General features: G+C 40.6%; 1 protein-coding gene across 1 annotated transcript in view; it reads right to left on the reverse strand.

Annotated features, from left to right (window-relative positions):
- Positions 1-828: 828 nt before the first annotated feature.
- DUSP10 (dual specificity phosphatase 10) overlaps positions 829-17,151 on the reverse strand; it is a 39,951-nt gene continuing 23,628 nt past the window's right edge. Inside the window, 2 exon segments of the mRNA NM_001257695.2 lie at positions 829-1,189; positions 4,296-4,667. Of these exon segments, the coding sequence (NP_001244624.1) occupies positions 924-1,189; positions 4,296-4,667 (638 nt within the window). The 3' untranslated portion in view covers positions 829-923.

Raw genomic sequence — 17,151 nt, forward strand, 5'->3', positions numbered from 1 at the left:
AAATATTTTTAAATAAATTTTTCTTTTTTTCTTACATTCTGATATACATATGTAACAAGGTTTATGGCACTGTAACCAGAATCAAATCAGAAAAAAAAAAAAAAAAAAAGGAAAAAGGTGGGAAGGAAAGTAATTGATATATTGTTGAATTCCTTTCTATCTCCAACCTGGCAAATTTGCACTATTTGTCTACCATTCAGCTGCCAGCTCTAACTTGTTTGCACACTTAAAACATCATATTATTGCACAAGAAGCCAGTGAAGGCATATGGTATAATGGTCAGTTCCTCACTATTTCAAAAAAAATCTCTTAAACCCAGAGAAGGAAAAAAAAAAAAATGCAGAGCATGAAACACACAAAATCAAAGGTATCCTTTGTCTTTTTAAAGAATGCCTGAAGGATTCTTAGACCACTTAAGCTGCCCTGATCTTCTCTTTGCACCAGTGAGCACAACAGGGCTTGGTTTGGTTGGGTTTTTGTTTTCTATGTGGACAGCCCAGGCGGGTCCCAGGCCTTGGTGATTCAATGTCTTTTCTATTTACTTTTGGTTCTTTTTAATTGGTTTAAAGTGTGTAGTATTTTCGGTCTATGAACCTGCACAGACTATTTAGTCATAAACTCTACAAATAGCTTAAAAGGAAAAGGGGGAGCAACAAGTTGTATTATATTTTTATTGTTGGCTTAAAAAAATTACTTCTTTAACCTCCTGAATTTGTCAGTTTGTGGGAGGTGAATCTCAATGGCATCAAAAGTTATAGTCTTCTCACACTTGTTAAAAATAAAGTGTTTAAACAAGTTTGTTTCCATTCACAAACTTTACTCCCAACTAAAAAAAAAAAAGAAGAAGAAAAAAACCCAGAATCCATCCTCCTTCCTCATTGTCTCCTAACGGAGAGCAGCAATCCTTTCCATCCAGACCATTGTCACACAACCGTCTCCACACCCATCAGCTTTGGTGTAAGGATTCTCGGTGTCACACCGTTGTTTAGGTCTTCCTCAAATTCTAGCAACTGCCCCATGAAGTTAAGGTTTGGGGAGATAATTGGTCGTTTGCCTTTGACAAATTTATAAGCATCAGTCATGGTCATCCGAGTGTGCTTCATCAAGTAAGCGATGACGATGGTGGCAGAGCGGGACACCCCAGCCTGGCAGTGGATGAGAAGCCCCTTCCCACACTGGTGAGCTTCCTCTGAAAAAAGGGAGAAAGACAAGAGATGAAGGGCAGACGGAAGGGAGAGGCACGGAGAGAGAAACTTTTATCTAAATTTTGCAATGCCTTATTTTGTAGAGAAATAATGAATTAAAACTGTTTTAAAGCCAAGTATAATCTACTAGTTCATTATATATATTTATGTCACAACTTCCAGAACTGGCTAAAGTTGATAGCAGCATGAACAAGAAGCTATACATCTACATTTAAAGAGAGGGAACAGTTTGCTTCACAGGTGACAGTGGCCTGAAGCCAGACCTATAACACAGTTAACTTTCACGCTGAACAAGCTACTGATTAAGTCAACTCTAACAGTCATTGAACCTCTCTCTTAAATGTCTTGTTCTCTTATTTTCTGGAATTATACTACTGAAAAAAAAAGAATGAAGGAAAAGGAGAGAGGGAGGGAAAAATTATACCAACACATGAAAATATACACTCACACACACATATATATATGTATGTGTATGTGTATGTGTGTGTGTGTATATATATATGTTATATATATATATATATATAACAGTTCCTCTTTGGATTAAGGATGTTAATTCCAATTTTTGGTTGTGTGACTTAACAAACCTAAAGCTAGTAACAACAACTCTCTCACTTGTAATAGAGAAAAAACACTTTCTTTATTCTATAGAATTGCTCTGTACAGGAACGGGAATTAAATGGATAAGAGTTTTAGTCTTACTAAACCCTGATTAAGGTTAAAGGAATAAAGCTAAACTAGAAACATGCTATGTTCAGCTTCTCCCCAGAAAATCCAGTTGTTGCAAAGTTAACTAAAGGCCAGTAGCATACAGGCCCAGGGTGTCACCTCTCAAGCGTTCAACCCCATTTGCATCCACGTATGACATTCCAATGTGGCAATAATGCAGAAGATGGAGGAATCCCAGCAATGGTTCAAAATCCAGAGCAATTGAAAGAGGAAGACTTGCTAAGTTTTCGGATATATTAAAAGCTCAGGACAATAGCGTGTGGGCACTGCCTGAACAGATTCTTAACGACATTTCTAGACTCTAACGCATCTCTAAGCAAGCTTCCTTGAAGGAACACCAATTAGATAAACAGGTAGGGAAGGAGAAGGAGTAGAGAGAATAGCGATTTCACCTAAACTACATCTACTGGCTAGCCACCAGTGGACCAAGGAAAAAAAAAACCTGATATAAATTTTCATCTTAAAAGTTTACAGATGAGGTTTACTTCTCATAGTCAACAGTATTTCAAGAAAAGTAAGCATCTCTCTTTTTCCAACCTTTTCCCTTCAGTGCACAGTATTGAGCTCCAAATCAAGACCAGAAAGCATGGTGATGAGAGAATGAGCTTCCAAGTGCCTGGCTGGACCACTGGTTCCACTACACACACTTGATTCAGGAATAAACAAACTGGCATAAACACTAAACTTAGATGCTGCTTAATTTATATTAGACTCTCAGTGAAAGCTATTATGTTTATAAAACCTGCTGTGTTTTTCCTAACGCAAGACTGTAAGATTTCAGTTTATCCAATAACATAACGATGAAAATAAAATTGCGCCTATGCAGGTTGTGATTTGGAGTTGTTCTTCGGGCTGAATGCTATTTGTTATTGGTCTCGTTTTCCTTTAAAAAAAAAAAAAAGGCAGGTAAGCCTGAGTAATCTATAAGGAATGTGAGAGCTTTGGTTGAAATCCTCTTAGAACAAGTATATCTTACCCTAGTCATTAAATAGAAAACAATTTCCTAACTTCCTCCAACTGGAATTAAGTCAGATGGAATCTCAGTCATAACACCATGTATCAACCAGAAGTCCCTCATCTGCTTGTTGAGAAATTTTTCTTCCTCAGAGTTCCAGGTTTGGCTCAGATTTTATTAATAAAGAATCTGCAGTATCTCTGCATCCTCAGTGTTGCCAGTTGGGAATTACTTAATAGGGCATCAGAAACATCACCTTAGTATGTTGTGAAAAGGCCTCAGGCTTGGGTCAAAAACCCTGGATTCTGGCCCCTTCTTGGACACTAGAATTCTTATGACCTCAGAGAAGTCACTTTCCTTCTCTAAGTTCAGTGATCACCCTGAATTTCCTTTCAGACTCAATATTCCATGGTCCTGTGCTGACGGCATAATTAGCAAGGAAAACAGCTTGGCAACATGGCCGCAGATGTCAACACTACAGCAAATCCACCAGACCCCAGTGGCTGTTAAACCTAAGGCTGTTTTTTTTCTCTGGCGAAGGAACACCCCACTCCACTTAACTGTATTCTTCCTGGAATAACAACCTGCTGTAATATTTAGGAAAAGTACTAGACCACCCCTTTATGGTGATAAAAGTTGAAGTTACTTAAAAACAAAACAAAACAAAACAAAAACAAATGTTGAGTTTTGCTATATTGCAGGTGTTCCTAAAATGATATTTTGAGTCTTATAGCAGTTTGGGGCTATAGAAGTTGCAGAAATTAGGATTAGGATTAGGCTGATAGTTGCTTCCTTCTGGGGATTAAAGCCTGCTGTTGCTAAAACTTCCTCCTTGGGAACTACTCTGTCTACACAACCTGACCTTTCCTAGTTCAATGAGTTTGGGGCACACTGTCAAAGGAAAGCTAGTACCATCTCCTCTTATGCTCGATGAATAAGGATTAGTAGGGTGACCGGAAGGCATGGGTGTGTTTGGAAGGGGTGTCATATTCACTAGATGTTGCTTCCAAGGTGCTGAAGGGCGCTAGTAGATCCAGTAGCAGTAGCACCAGCTCTGACCTCCAATTCCTTACTTTCCATCCATTTTTCTGGTTATAGAGCACATAAATGCTAACTCCTACCACTATTTCACTGAGAACTTGAGGGATGAGGATTTCTAGTTGAACGGATCCCAACAAATTCAATTACTGCCCTTTTATATCCATCTTGATGGCTTGGATACACTTGACAGGCTATGACTTAGGAGAATGCTTAGGCTGTTTCAGTTAGCAGAGCCCTTCGAAACTCCAGGGCAGCTTTTTTTTTTTTTTTTTTTGCAACATAGGAATAAACCTTGAACTTGATATCAAAGCAAGAGCCGGAGGGAAAAGGAAGGCAGAGGATGAAAATTCCCTATGGGAGACAGTTACCAATGAACTCAAAAGCCTCTTCAAAGTACTGCCGCAGGTTCTGCTTGTTGCTGTCAGTGGCCGGCAGCCGCTTGTAGTTGAACAGGCCTTTCTCATAGTGGTAGAGGGGAAGATGAGTGGTGACGTTGATGACGTAGCCGATGTTCAGCCGCTGCATGGTGTCCAGGTCCTGAGCATCCTGCTCATTGCCAAGGAACAGGAAGGGCAAGATGGGGGTGAGCTCAGCGTTCTCGATGTCAGGGGTGGTGGGGATAGGCTGAGGTAGCAAGCTCGAGGCCGCGGATGCGCCGCCCCCCACCTCCCGGCACTCTTGGAGCTGGAGGGAGTTGTCACAGAGGTTTTCATGGTTCTGCTTAAAACTACTAAGTCCACCTGGAACACAAACACAGAAAGTGAGAGTGACTGAGATTTCAGAGCTGGCAGAAAATGCTACCTCCCCATTAGAATGAGTTTGCATTGTAGCTCAAGCATATTTTAAATACACACATAAATATGTATTTAAACAAAATAAAAATAAAAATAAAACAAAAAATAAAAGTCCATTTAGAGACCCAAGACAAGCTTCGGGGAGTATCACTGCATGGAGCACTTTGGAAATGTGCTCTTTCTACAAATGAGGGCATGTTCCCCTAGAAAGAGTTCCACGCAGCGTCAGGCAATTTCCTCAGCTGCAAATGTGACCTGCCTCAAAGAGCCATATGCTCAGTGGCCTACATAGAACCCTGTGCTTTGGGAGCCAAGAAAGGCACAGATGACCTCCTCGGGTGTAATCTCAGCACCACAGGAGCACGTCTTGCACCCTTCATAGCTCACCTCACCCAGAGGGCCAAGTGTGCTCCCAATACAGCAGAGTGGTTACAAGCAAGAACGTGGAAGAGACAGGTTACCTTGATTATACTCTGGGTACCATCATTTCCTGACACTATGACTTAAGTTCATTTACCTCTGTGCTTCAGTTCCACCATCTGTAAGCTGAGGGTGATGGCGTCTCCCTTTGAGTGCAACTGTGAGCCTCAGATAAATGAGTATGTGTAAAATACTTAACACATCTCCTGGCACACAGTAGAGCTCAGCAAGTAGTCACTATTTTAATTTATATTATTTATATGATTGCCCACAGGTGAAATCAGCAGAGAAGTACTTGGAAAAGACAAGCCAGGGTGGGGTGGGATGGATTGCTCTTATAATCTTTTTTCATATTCTCCATGTAGGTCCCTGACATTTGTCAACCCTGACTTTCAGTAGAACAGAATGTGAGAGCAGCGCAGTTGCTTACTCCTCGACTTTCCAAGGCTTATGGGCACATAAACCCATCAAGAAACCTCTTGTGGAAGTGTGAATGCATACTTTTGAGCTTACGGCTCTGCTCTGCCTCCTAAGAGTTATGCATCTAGCATAAAAAGCTTATAAACTGTGCTTGTTTCTCCATTTTTAAAATGCAAATCTTCCCCTGAACAAGTGCAATCTCATTTTGGGAATGGATCTTAGGGAAATCATCTAACCAAAGACAGTTAGCTAGATACATGGAGATGGTCACTACAATATTATCTGTTTTATATATATTTTTAAAAGGCCAAGTAAAACACAAAAACAAATTAAAAGAAAAAAAAGTTATTACATTCATTCCATGGAGTATTATGTGGCCTTTAAAAGAGTAGTTGCAAAAACGACGTGAAAATAAATAAAATATTTTGGTTTAATATTAAATTTTTAAAAAGCTAAGTAAAAAACATTCAACAAAAGCTGAAGGACTGTACAAAAAATGAACAATTGTTTAAGTTAGGGAATTTATGGATCACAGTTTATTGTTTAAATTTTCTGCTAATATTTTTACACACAATGACATGCACAGATAAACCCAAAGGATTATTACAAAGCTCAAATTATATAATATACATGTAAGTGCTATAAAATCTGGATTGACATTATTAGTGCCAACTGAACTCTAATTCAAATCAAACAGAACTAGATACACTCTGGCTTTCCCTTTGAAAAGAGGGGGAAGTAGAAAACTCCTATTAGCTGAAAGCCACCAGAACACAACATCTACTACCCTCAAAGACAGATGGCTTGTGGCTGTCTTGATAGTTCCAGGAGATAAGGCAGAAAACCCAAAGCATGAACAAGAGACGGTTATGTTGCAATAAGGACAGGAAGTCTATCTGTCCACTAGCCTCTGAGCCTAGCATATGTTCTTCTCCATTTCAAGTCTCATCTTTGACAAACCACAGTGGGAAACTCCAGACCATAACCTAGACCGAGTCTCATGACTTTTCATAACCAATGGAGCCGGAGCTGGCTGCGTAAAAGAGAGAAATCATATTCTCCTTAAGGTATGGTTATGATCCAAAGAAAACTCAAAGGGCAATACAATGTTCACTTTACTCATCGAAAGTAAAAAGTCAAAACCTACCTCAGCTTTTTGAAAAGAAAAACAAGAGCTGTATACAAATTTCAGCTGATTTCTAGAATTAACCTCTGCCCTTACGTATGACAGTTCATTCTGCTAGGCAGTTATGATAATAAACTTTGAACCTGAAGAGAGAATTCTGAAGTAGAAAGAAAGAAAATATTGAAAATAACTTCACCAGTGAAGACTTAAAAAATAAATAAGATAAAAACTACCCATTGTCATCATCACAGCCTCCACAAAAGGGATTCTGAAGAGTTAAAATCTGCTCAGCTTTGCCTCCACAGAAACCCAAATTCCACACAGATTCTGTGATGGGAACCTAATTCACTTTTTTCTTCAAAGGCGGCAGTTGTTACATTTTTCCATATAAGATGAGAGGAAAGAACAACAAAACAAATTCAAAAGAAGTCTCTAAAAGCAGGGGAAAAACCTCTCTGTTCTTATTTAGGGTACTCAAGCTGTAATTTGTCTTAAAAGCAGCTAGTTTAAAAAAAAATGCTAGAAAACCCCACACACAGAAAAAAGCAGCGTCCAGCTTTTTAAAATTCTGCCTCTACACCTCCTTTCTCAATGACATCAGCTGGAGGCTCCCCACCTGCCCAGTTGCCATAGCAGTTACACAAAGACATACAATGACATCAGTTGGCATGATATCAGCTCTTTGAGTGCAAACAATACAAGAAGAACTACTTTGTTTAAGGCCTTTGGTGCAACTGTGTTCTGGGGAGCCAATGATGTAATGCTAACAGGTGGCATGGCCTTCCATTTGCCTAATGGGGGGAAAAAACCATGGGGAGTGGGGGGAGGAGGGAATTTGAGACAGACATGCAGAATGCTCCAAATCACAGAGCATGCTTATGTGCAAAAGTATGTGTGTATCGTATGTTTAAGCCATGTAGGAACTCTGTTCATATAATATTTGGAGGTGGGAGGGGTGGAGAGAAAAAGGAGATATTACAATTTAAACATATAAGGTAAACAAGGAAATTCTCCTTGAGGGGTCTGAAGAAATAGTCTCCTGTTCAACTGCCAGTATGCTAATCAGCTTGGGCATCAGTTCTCCATAAGGCTTATGCACAGCTACGTATTGCAGTTAAAAACTCTCTCTGTGGACGGTGCTTAAAGTAAAACAAAACAGTGGAAGCTCACAGTGGTGGCTTTTTCCAGAGAAGTCGGCAGGAAGGATTGTTTTCTTCTCTTGGGGAAGGGTTGAAATTGAAAGCTGGAGGGGAGGGGGAAGAGTAAAGCTAATCTGGTTTTTCTTTTCCAGTTACTTTCCCCCGACCCTACCCCATCAAATATCACCAGAGGCCAAAGTGACTGATCACTTAATGAGGAACCTTGATGATGTTATATTTATTACTATTTAAGAATATTAGAACATGATAATTAACAAACAAAGCAGGAGCAGTGTAGTATGGAGGTTAAGAGCAAAGGTCAGAGACAAACACACCTAGCTGCAGTTATGATTCTGCCTCCTAGCGGCTGTGAGACCCTGTGCAGGTCAGGTTCCCTCATTAAGCCTCAGTTTACCAATCTATTAAGTGGATGTAATATCATCTACCCAACAGGGTCATAGTTCAGGAAGGCTATGTAAAGGTTTTGATACACAACCAGGTATTCGATAAATAATGTCTTATTACCCCCAACATTATCACCTTTGTCGTAAATTCCAACTGATCTATGCAAACATCTGGTCCATGAGAGCCCTATGTGCAGTGCAGTCATTCAGCGCAGGGGTACTGAGTCTGGACTTACTGGGTTTGAATCCCCAGCACAGCCAAACACTAGCTATGAGACCCTGGGCAGGTTTCTCACCTGTCTATTCCTCTGTTTCCCTGTATACAAAATAGGGATAATAACAGTACTTACCTCACTGTACTGTTGTAATGATTAAAGTGGTTAATACAGTATTTTAAAACAATGTCCAGCACATTGTAAGTGCTTTTTCTTTCCATCACTTTGGGAAACTACCATTTTAAAGTTCTAAAAAAAAAAAAAAATCTGCTTGCTATAAAGACTCTATATAAGTAAGCTAATGTTCCTGAGTTTTTACTTTTAAAATTTGATTTAACAAAAAAGAATTAGGAACCAAGGTATCTGAGCAGTTTGAAAGTCTGCATAACATCCTTTTAACATAAAGAAAGCAGCAGCTCCCTATTTTTCCTAAACAAATATATCTGATTTTACTTTGTTGGTGCTAGCTTTCCTAATAAAGACTATGTCTTTGCATTTCTGGTTTTTCCACAGGATTGGATTTTGAAAATAAAACCGTTCTTCCCTCTTTCTTCCCTTCCTCTAATTTCTACCAAGGTGGCTAACTTCTCTATGTGCACAAGAGCCTGCAGTTATTAGTGCAAACATATTGTAGCCATGAGCAACAATGCTGGGGTGGGGTGAGGCAGGGCAAGGTGGGGGTGGGCAGCAAACATTTTCAAAGCTTATCTCAAAAGTAGGTTCTCTGCCAAAATGAGTATGGTCAGTACACTGATTCTAAATGGCAGCAACAAAGAATACCTAGCATCCCTAAAGAACTGTATGTGGAAATACTGCCTGCCAGTTTCTGCTAACACAGGCTTAGTTCAGTGACAGTCCTACTGAAGCAATGGATTCTAGTTTTAGTGGGAAACTTCTCTTGACAGATGCATTTCAGCTCCTGTTGCTGTTTTGGCTACTGCAGTCCTGGAAACAGAAGAGTCCTCTGTAATGTGATTCAGAAGCAATGCACGAGGTGGTGAGTTAAAGAAACCACATCCAAATGCAGAATCTATAAGCAAGAGATTTTTATATTCTAAAGGTGGACAGCACTTTCTGGTCTTACGCTAAGCTAGAAAGTGAGTTGTTTCCAGAAATTTAAGGAACACTGTCACTGAAGGTCAGCAAACAGAAGTAATGTCCAAAGACCAGGGCGAGGGGTGTAGGCTAAAATTGGACTCTTCCACAGTTTGCTATAAGCATATTGATCACCTCTCTCTGTTGCCTAGTTTTTCTTACTGAGTAACTAGTCTTTTAAAGTAAAACAGTACCTTGATGATAGCGGTTAAGATCATAGACTGGAGCCAGACTGCTTGAGTTAAAAATCCTGACTCCTATCACTTACCTTGTAACAAGTTATTGATGTCTCTGCATTTCAGTTTACATATCTCCTATCACTTACCTTGTAACAAGTTATTGATGTCTCTGCATTTCAGTTTACATATCTGTGACTTGTATATAATAATATCTATCTCACAGAGTTCTCAATATGGATACAATGCTACATGAGAGTTAGGTGTTTTATTGTAAGTGGGAGAGACATTGGTGTAAGTTGGATGCTATTTTGTTTATACCAAGAACAGATGGATGCTATGATATACTCCACAGAAACAGTAGAACATCAGAGCCACTAAAGATTCTATAAGCACAAGAATCTTGTGGAAGAACAAAGCCTGGATAAACTGGAGCTGATGTCAGGCTGCCAAGGCTGAAATCTTCTTCAAAGACAGGGTCAGAGTCACTTCATAAGTTTCAGGGCAGAATATCACCTAACAGGAGAAACATGTGGCGGCAGGCAGTGGGGGGGCAGTACCAGCTCCATCCACAAAGATTATTTCTACTTCTTGTTTTCTATGAAATGTTCTTTATACTCCATAGATGTGATTGGGTATTTTACAGTAGGAATTGGGTATTTTACAGTAGGGTATTTTCAAGTTCACTTGAAATCATTGCTACTGTAAAATACCCAAGGAAGTGTTACTTAAATTGTCTTATGATCTTACCCCCAGGGAACTTGTATTTCTTTCCCAAGAAGAGTGAAGGGAGGCCCTATCAAACAGAGGCAGAGAGAGTTGAATGGGAGTGTTGTCTCACTAGGTATAAGGTATGAAACAAGAGATAAAGAAGTGTTTCTCTTACTCACGGGAAGAGAGAGATTTAGGAGGCTATGAGTCAGAGAGAAGTCTTCTTATGATCACGTCATTTGACTGCTTCCCTCAAACCAGTGTGGTCTGGCTTACATGTGAAATGCCTTATGTGTGAAAAGACATAAACAAGGAGGTATCACAAGCTTAAAATACACACACATATACATAAAACTTCAGATATATACATACAACATACTGGCATCTTGAATCCCATTGAGTATCCATCCACATTATTTGGCTTGCTATATTATTAAGTCTTTTAGGAAGATATATCTAAAAATATTTTAGTCCCCCCACTCATGGGTTTTTTCCTGTGTGAAGGAAGCACAGTTATCTACAGATATATCTTAACAGCCAGCTCTAGAAAAGACAGTGGATGATATATAAAGCAGCAAAAAAAAAAAAAAAAAAAAAAAAAAAGAGCTTTGCCTTAGATTTAGAATAGTGGGTCTACCACATGCCAAGTGTGTGACTTTTTGAAAGCTATTGAAGTCTTCTGGTCTATCTTTCCCTAACTATAAAATAGGATACTACTACTTAGGTCTGTCGTAATGATTCAATGATTTTGTGTGCACAATAGCCATCCTGGTATTTTAAGAAGGCATTCAAACCCTGCAGCTATTTGAATGATTATCAAATGGAGCAGCAAAGCTAACTAGCACTGGAGATAGTCCGATGCAGGAAGATGACCAGAGACTACAGTGGTCAATGTCAGTGTTGCTAGAGATGAACTTTTGACGCTGGTACAGTTGCTTCAGAGCAGTGGGGAAAAGGAGACCATCCTGCAGAGGCAACCCCAAACAAAGGGCATCACCAGAGAGAGAACAAAGCAGGAGCCATCGGGACAGCCCACTGTGGCTCTGCTCTGCTAAAAGTGTACTTAGTGTTGTTAGCCTAGTCTACACTCCATCACTGCTGGAGGAAGTGGCATGCAGAATGGGGGTTGGCGCTGGTGGTTAGTGTGGTCGCCCTTGAAAACCTCATTATATTTAGTTCTTTATGTCTCTGATTTTTAGAAGCCTTGAAAAAAAAAAAAAGACTTTTTTTAGGCATATCAAATAGCCAAAAATACATTTCTGGTATATTTTCTAAAAATATATGTATATTTCTAGAAATTTTAGAAATGGACATATAGAAAAGTTATCACACACACAACTTTTTCATACCTCAATTTTCTCAATAAGTTGAGGTGTTTACAGTTTTTCTTAGTCATTCTATAAAAACTTAGTTTCAACAACTTATTATACATATACATGCAGCCTCACTCTACAACTATAATAGCATTATTAATACATATTCTTTTAAAATATACTTTTCTCTGTGTATTTCCAAATTAAGAGCTTTAATAGAATTTAGGTTCTTGGAGAGCAGGACTAGTCTTATTTAAATCCCTTTGTACACAGGAATTAGCCCCAAGTCACATGAAGACAGGTGACTGCTGATGTGTTAGATACCAACAGGAGCTATAGGGAAAGAGGTGTTGAGATAGGTGGTCAATTTCTTTCTGGAAATAATTTACAAAAACTTAACAATAAAGAGATCTTCCTGGTGTTTTCCTAGTGATAAACAATAGGCTGAAATCACTTCCAGAATAGCCCTCCCAAAACAACCTTCCAATAATAAAAGTTGTTCATTTTTACTTAGTTCATCTAACCAAGTAGTATTTAGTAATGTTTTAAGAGAAAAAAAAAATCTGAAAAGTTGATACCAGAATTTGCCTGAATTTTGAGTTAATAGTAGTCTTTTCTTTGGATTGTCTGGACAAAACAGCATAATATAGAATACTGATGCTTCCATGAAATAGACATTGCTTCTGTTGTTGTCATATAATAACTTTGGTATCATAGTGATACAGGAGTTAAGAAGAAATTACTTAGGCAGATAGTGAGGGTAAAGAAGTCCTAAGGTTTTCCTTTTAATGAAGAGAAGCCCCAAATCATTTTCTAACAAAGAGTAGCCTGTAAAGTCGAGCTGCAGACACAGACAAGCAAACTGGTAGCTTGCACGGGTGGATGCCAGCAGGAAAGAATTACCTGGGACTAGGCATGTTCAAAATGGAGGCTCCATCTTCCCTTCTCTGCCAGCCACATGTAAGGTAAGGAGCAGACAAGATGGCGCCAGGCAAGGGGAGAGTTCATTTGCATAATAAGTTTAGGGTGGGTTGACCACCCTCCCCAGAGTGCTGTGTAAACCTCACACCTGGTCAAACCAATCTGTGAGCCCTACATAAATCAGACACCGCCTCCACAAGCCAGACTATAAAATCTGGTGCATCCACCACCAGCCGGCCTTTTTCCTCTGGGAAGTCCCCTCTCTCTCACTAAAGAGTGAGCTGTTTTCCTTTCTCTTTCTTTTGCCTATTAAGCCTCTGCTCCTAAACTCCTGTGTGTCCATGTCCTAAATTTTCTTGGTGTGAGACAACAAACCCCAGTTATTTAACCCAGACAAGGTAACCACTTCAACAGTTACTGTTGTTTCTCTCAGATCATGTCCCCTCCCTCCCACCCCAACATTAAAAAATCCAGCATTCCAGAAATAAGCTAATACTTGATGATGACACTTACCAAGAACTAAAACAGTCACTTTTGCTCCTTCCTAATCTTTGTATAATTAGCAATGTGCTTTCTTCTCGATTTTTTGTTCCATATACTTCTACTTTTTCCAGTCATTAACTTGTTTATCGGAAGGGTCTTGTGGTTTTTTTTTTTTTTTTTATATTTTCGAATATACTGTTCCCTTCCTTGTTTGATAAAAACCTTTGCCATGCCCTCAATAGGAATAATTTTAAAAAAATTCTTACACACATATTTACCTCAAAAAAGTGAACTGAGTCAGAAACATCCAATGATTTAGGAATTGTGATTTATGAAAATTGAAAATAAAGTTTAATTGGAGGCCTTCCAAGAAATGCTGACCCTGGAAAGTTTTTATCAGAGCTTTAAAGATTCCCCTCTGCTGCCACCACCCTCCCCTCCTGGCTCAGAAGTTGCCTCAGGACAGAATTGGTATAGAAAAGAGCTGGGGATTATATTTCTGCAGCCTGGAGTAGCTCAGTCCACACAGAAAAGTCAGCCTCTGGTTCCTACCCCCTGAAGAAAGGTACACTTCTCTTGCCCCCCTCCTACCATTTCAATTTTAAGGCTTTAATGAATAACCAATGTTTGAGCTACCACAAGTTTAATTTGTGTGTATTTGAATAACATAGGCAGATTGTTTTGAGAGGATACCTCCAAGTATGTAAAGATTGTTTTGAGAGGATACCTCCAAGTATGTAAATACAGCCTGTTTCTTTAAATCTGTTACCTCATTTATTTACATTAGAACAGAAAGCACTGCCAGAAGCAACAGCTGATGACAGTCATGTAATTTTCCACAAAGACAACAATTAAACAGCTTTGTGTTATTTTAATGAGCAGATGACTTTTATGTGAGCCAGATTTGAACTGTTAAGATCTCAAGAGTTCCCAGAGCCAGGAACCCCCTCAGGTTTTGCAGAAGTCAGTGAGACTCTAAGACTCTGGTTTCTTCCCCACCGGGGCCTTGGGTTTGGTCTCTATCTCTATCCCTCTTGCCCACTTCTCCTCTCTTCTCTCCCTCACCTCTTCTCCCAGGCTCTTGCTCCTCTACCCTGATCCCTCCTCCCTCCCCTCCCCTCTGCGTCTTCTCCCTCCCTTCCCTGACATCTCCCTTCTTCTACCCTTCTCTCCCTCTCCCTCCACCTTCTCTGTCTCTCATAAATCCATCAGCAGTAGATGGGAAGAAAACATGAAAGAGAGGCATTCTACCTGGAATACATTTTGATGCTTGAATTTCAAACGAATCCACAGAATATTTGTTAGACCTATTTTTAAAAAGTCAAAGGTGGGCTGGGAAGAGTGATTGAGCACTCATTCCTGCCAGCCAAACACACAGTAAGGCTCTGCTAATGCAGAGAATACCATCTTTAACTCACCCTCCCCATTCTGTCTCACAAAGGTTTCCGTAAGAACCATCTGAAGACACTGTGCGGGCATGGTTGACTTCAAGTCAGTCCCTCTGCCAGAGGGGCAGGGAAGTGCCTTCTGCTTTCCCTTAAGCCTAGTCTGGAATGGAAGGGTCAGAACAGATGTTTCTGGTGGATCCAGTTGTCCCCTCCATCCACACACCCTCCTCCCAGCCTGTGTAGTCCCCTTTTTTTTTTTTCACCAGGATTTTATCTACTTCTATTGAGCTCCATTCTCACTGACAAAAATGCCAACTAAAGAAAATAAGAGTAAGCATTTTTGCTTTCCAGGAAAGGGTTTTGGGCTTCAATCAAGTGAATGGCTAAGAAGGGTACCTACCAAGATCCAGTCTGGGGGTGAGGGGTCAGGGGCTGACAGAAAGACAGCCAAGTTCCAGCCCCCATGTTCCTGAAAACTTGCAAGTTCATTTTTTTTTTCTGGTTTCTCTAACTGTACATGTCTAAACTTTACCTATGTTAGCACAGACCAACCAGTTCCCAGGGAGAAAGGCACACCATAAACACTCATATCAAGTCTGGGATTTGTTAACAGACATGCCAGTTACATTAACACATTTTTCACTGTTATAATCTCTTGTATTTAAGATCAAACCCTCCCCAAACATTCTGGGAGTTGAGGAGGTAAGTGACATGCTGCAGAGGCCCCTTCCCCGCCCCTCCCCACTCCCTCAGGAGGAGACAGATGAAAATCATAAACACAGATTCCAGAAGGCAGTCACAAATTAGGGTAAGTCATAATGGAAGCTGCTCTCCAGTTCCTGGGTGCTATGAGAGGGGACTAATTAGATTGGGGTTCATGGACAGCCCTTCTGAGGTATGAGAGGAGACAGAATCCAGGAGAACAGAGGGAGAGGGAACACCACACTGGGAAAGGCAGAGAACTCAGGGGGTCTCTGAGTGACTCAAGGGAGCCAAATGTGGGGAGGCACAATGACTGGGCAAGAGGTGGGCGGGGGGAAGGTCTAGGAGACGGGGAGGTAGGGAGGCAGGGACCCTCCTCACGGGGCATCCTAGGCAGGTTTTATTCTGAGTTCAGTGGGAAGCTCGTGAGTGTTCCAAAGTCCACAACAGGTGATCAATATGTGTTTGAAAAGAAAAGGGAGGGGGGAGGGGAAAAGAAACAGAGAGAGAGAGAACGCACTGATTTACCAAATGGTGCAACTTACCTACACTCCAAATCCTGGGCAAAATTCATACCCTTTCCTTTTCTGAATGCATTTTTTGTGGCCGCTATGGACTGATTGTATCTCTCTTCCCCACATTCAAACACACACACAAATTCGTATGCTGAAGCCCTAATCCCCAGTGTGGGGTCATGAGTGGAGGGCTCCTGTGATGGCAGTAGTGCCTTTATAAGAGACAACACAGAGCTTGCTGTCTCTCTCTCTGCCTTGTGAGGGCACAGCAAGAAGACAGCTGTCTGCACGCCAAGAAGGAAGCCTTCACCAGAACCCAACCATGCTGGCACCCCAATCTTGAACTTGCAGCCTCTAGAACTGTAAGAAAATAACTTTCTGTTGTTTAAGCCATCCAGTCTATGGCATTTGGTTAAAGCAGCCCAAATGAATATAGTTCCACTTGTAATTCCCAGTGTAGCTTACTTTTAGAAATATAACGTATAATACTTACTTTTGAAGAGCCACACCAAAACTTGTGGGCTGCCTGAGAACAAAGCCCCTGAGAGCCAGCCCAACTTGGTATCATACCCTAAAGCCAAGCCAGAAATGGTCCAAGGTCAGAATGGGGCTGGCAGGGTGGTGGGGGCGGGGGCTGCAGGGGGTGGGGGTGTGCTGAAAGGACCAGCATGCCTATAAAAGGCAAGCCCAGTAAGCCTTGCAGAACCTTAGTTCCATGAACCAGCTGCATGCATGCACAGAAGCCCACTCTGCTCCCAAAGACACTTCCCTCCTCATTAGATATACCCCCTTTCAGATCAGCACTGGCACATGACATCCATGTGGCATCCTTCCGGGCAGAAGAATATTTTAGCTGGAGACATTCTGCGTACTGCGGAGGCTACTCTATACCATGTTAGGGCTCCACCTTTTTTGCTCACTGGTCTCAAACTTAATACTGGTTAATCCATCAAGACGGATTAAAGGAGGGGGAAAAATCCATGAGATCATCCTGGGAGGCTGCAGAGAGAGGAATGTTAACAGGAGGAGAGTGCTATAAAACACAAAACCATATTTCTCCCAAGAGCTCAACCAGATATTCTGCATTATTGTTTAATTCTCTAAAGAGAGAGAAAACATTCTTGCCTTTCAGTGCAGAAGTTTAAATAATGGAGCACTGCTAAACAAACAAACAGAGGAAAGCCTAGTAAAGCTATTCATTAAACAAGCCCACTGTACAAAAGGAAAACTGTTGCTCAACCATCCACCCCGAGGACCAACATTTATCCTAGACCCCAAATTAAACACATCACAGCTTCACAGCAAAAGTATGTTTCCCAATGGGATTTAAGTAAAGTCCAATTAAATAAATCTTCAGAAATGTCACGCACGAGCCTCACGGGAGAGCATATTTCTACTGTGA

This window comes from Macaca mulatta, chromosome 1, assembly GCF_049350105.2.
Source record: "Macaca mulatta isolate MMU2019108-1 chromosome 1, T2T-MMU8v2.0, whole genome shotgun sequence".
In the NCBI taxonomy this organism is placed as follows: domain Eukaryota; kingdom Metazoa; phylum Chordata; class Mammalia; order Primates; family Cercopithecidae; genus Macaca; species Macaca mulatta.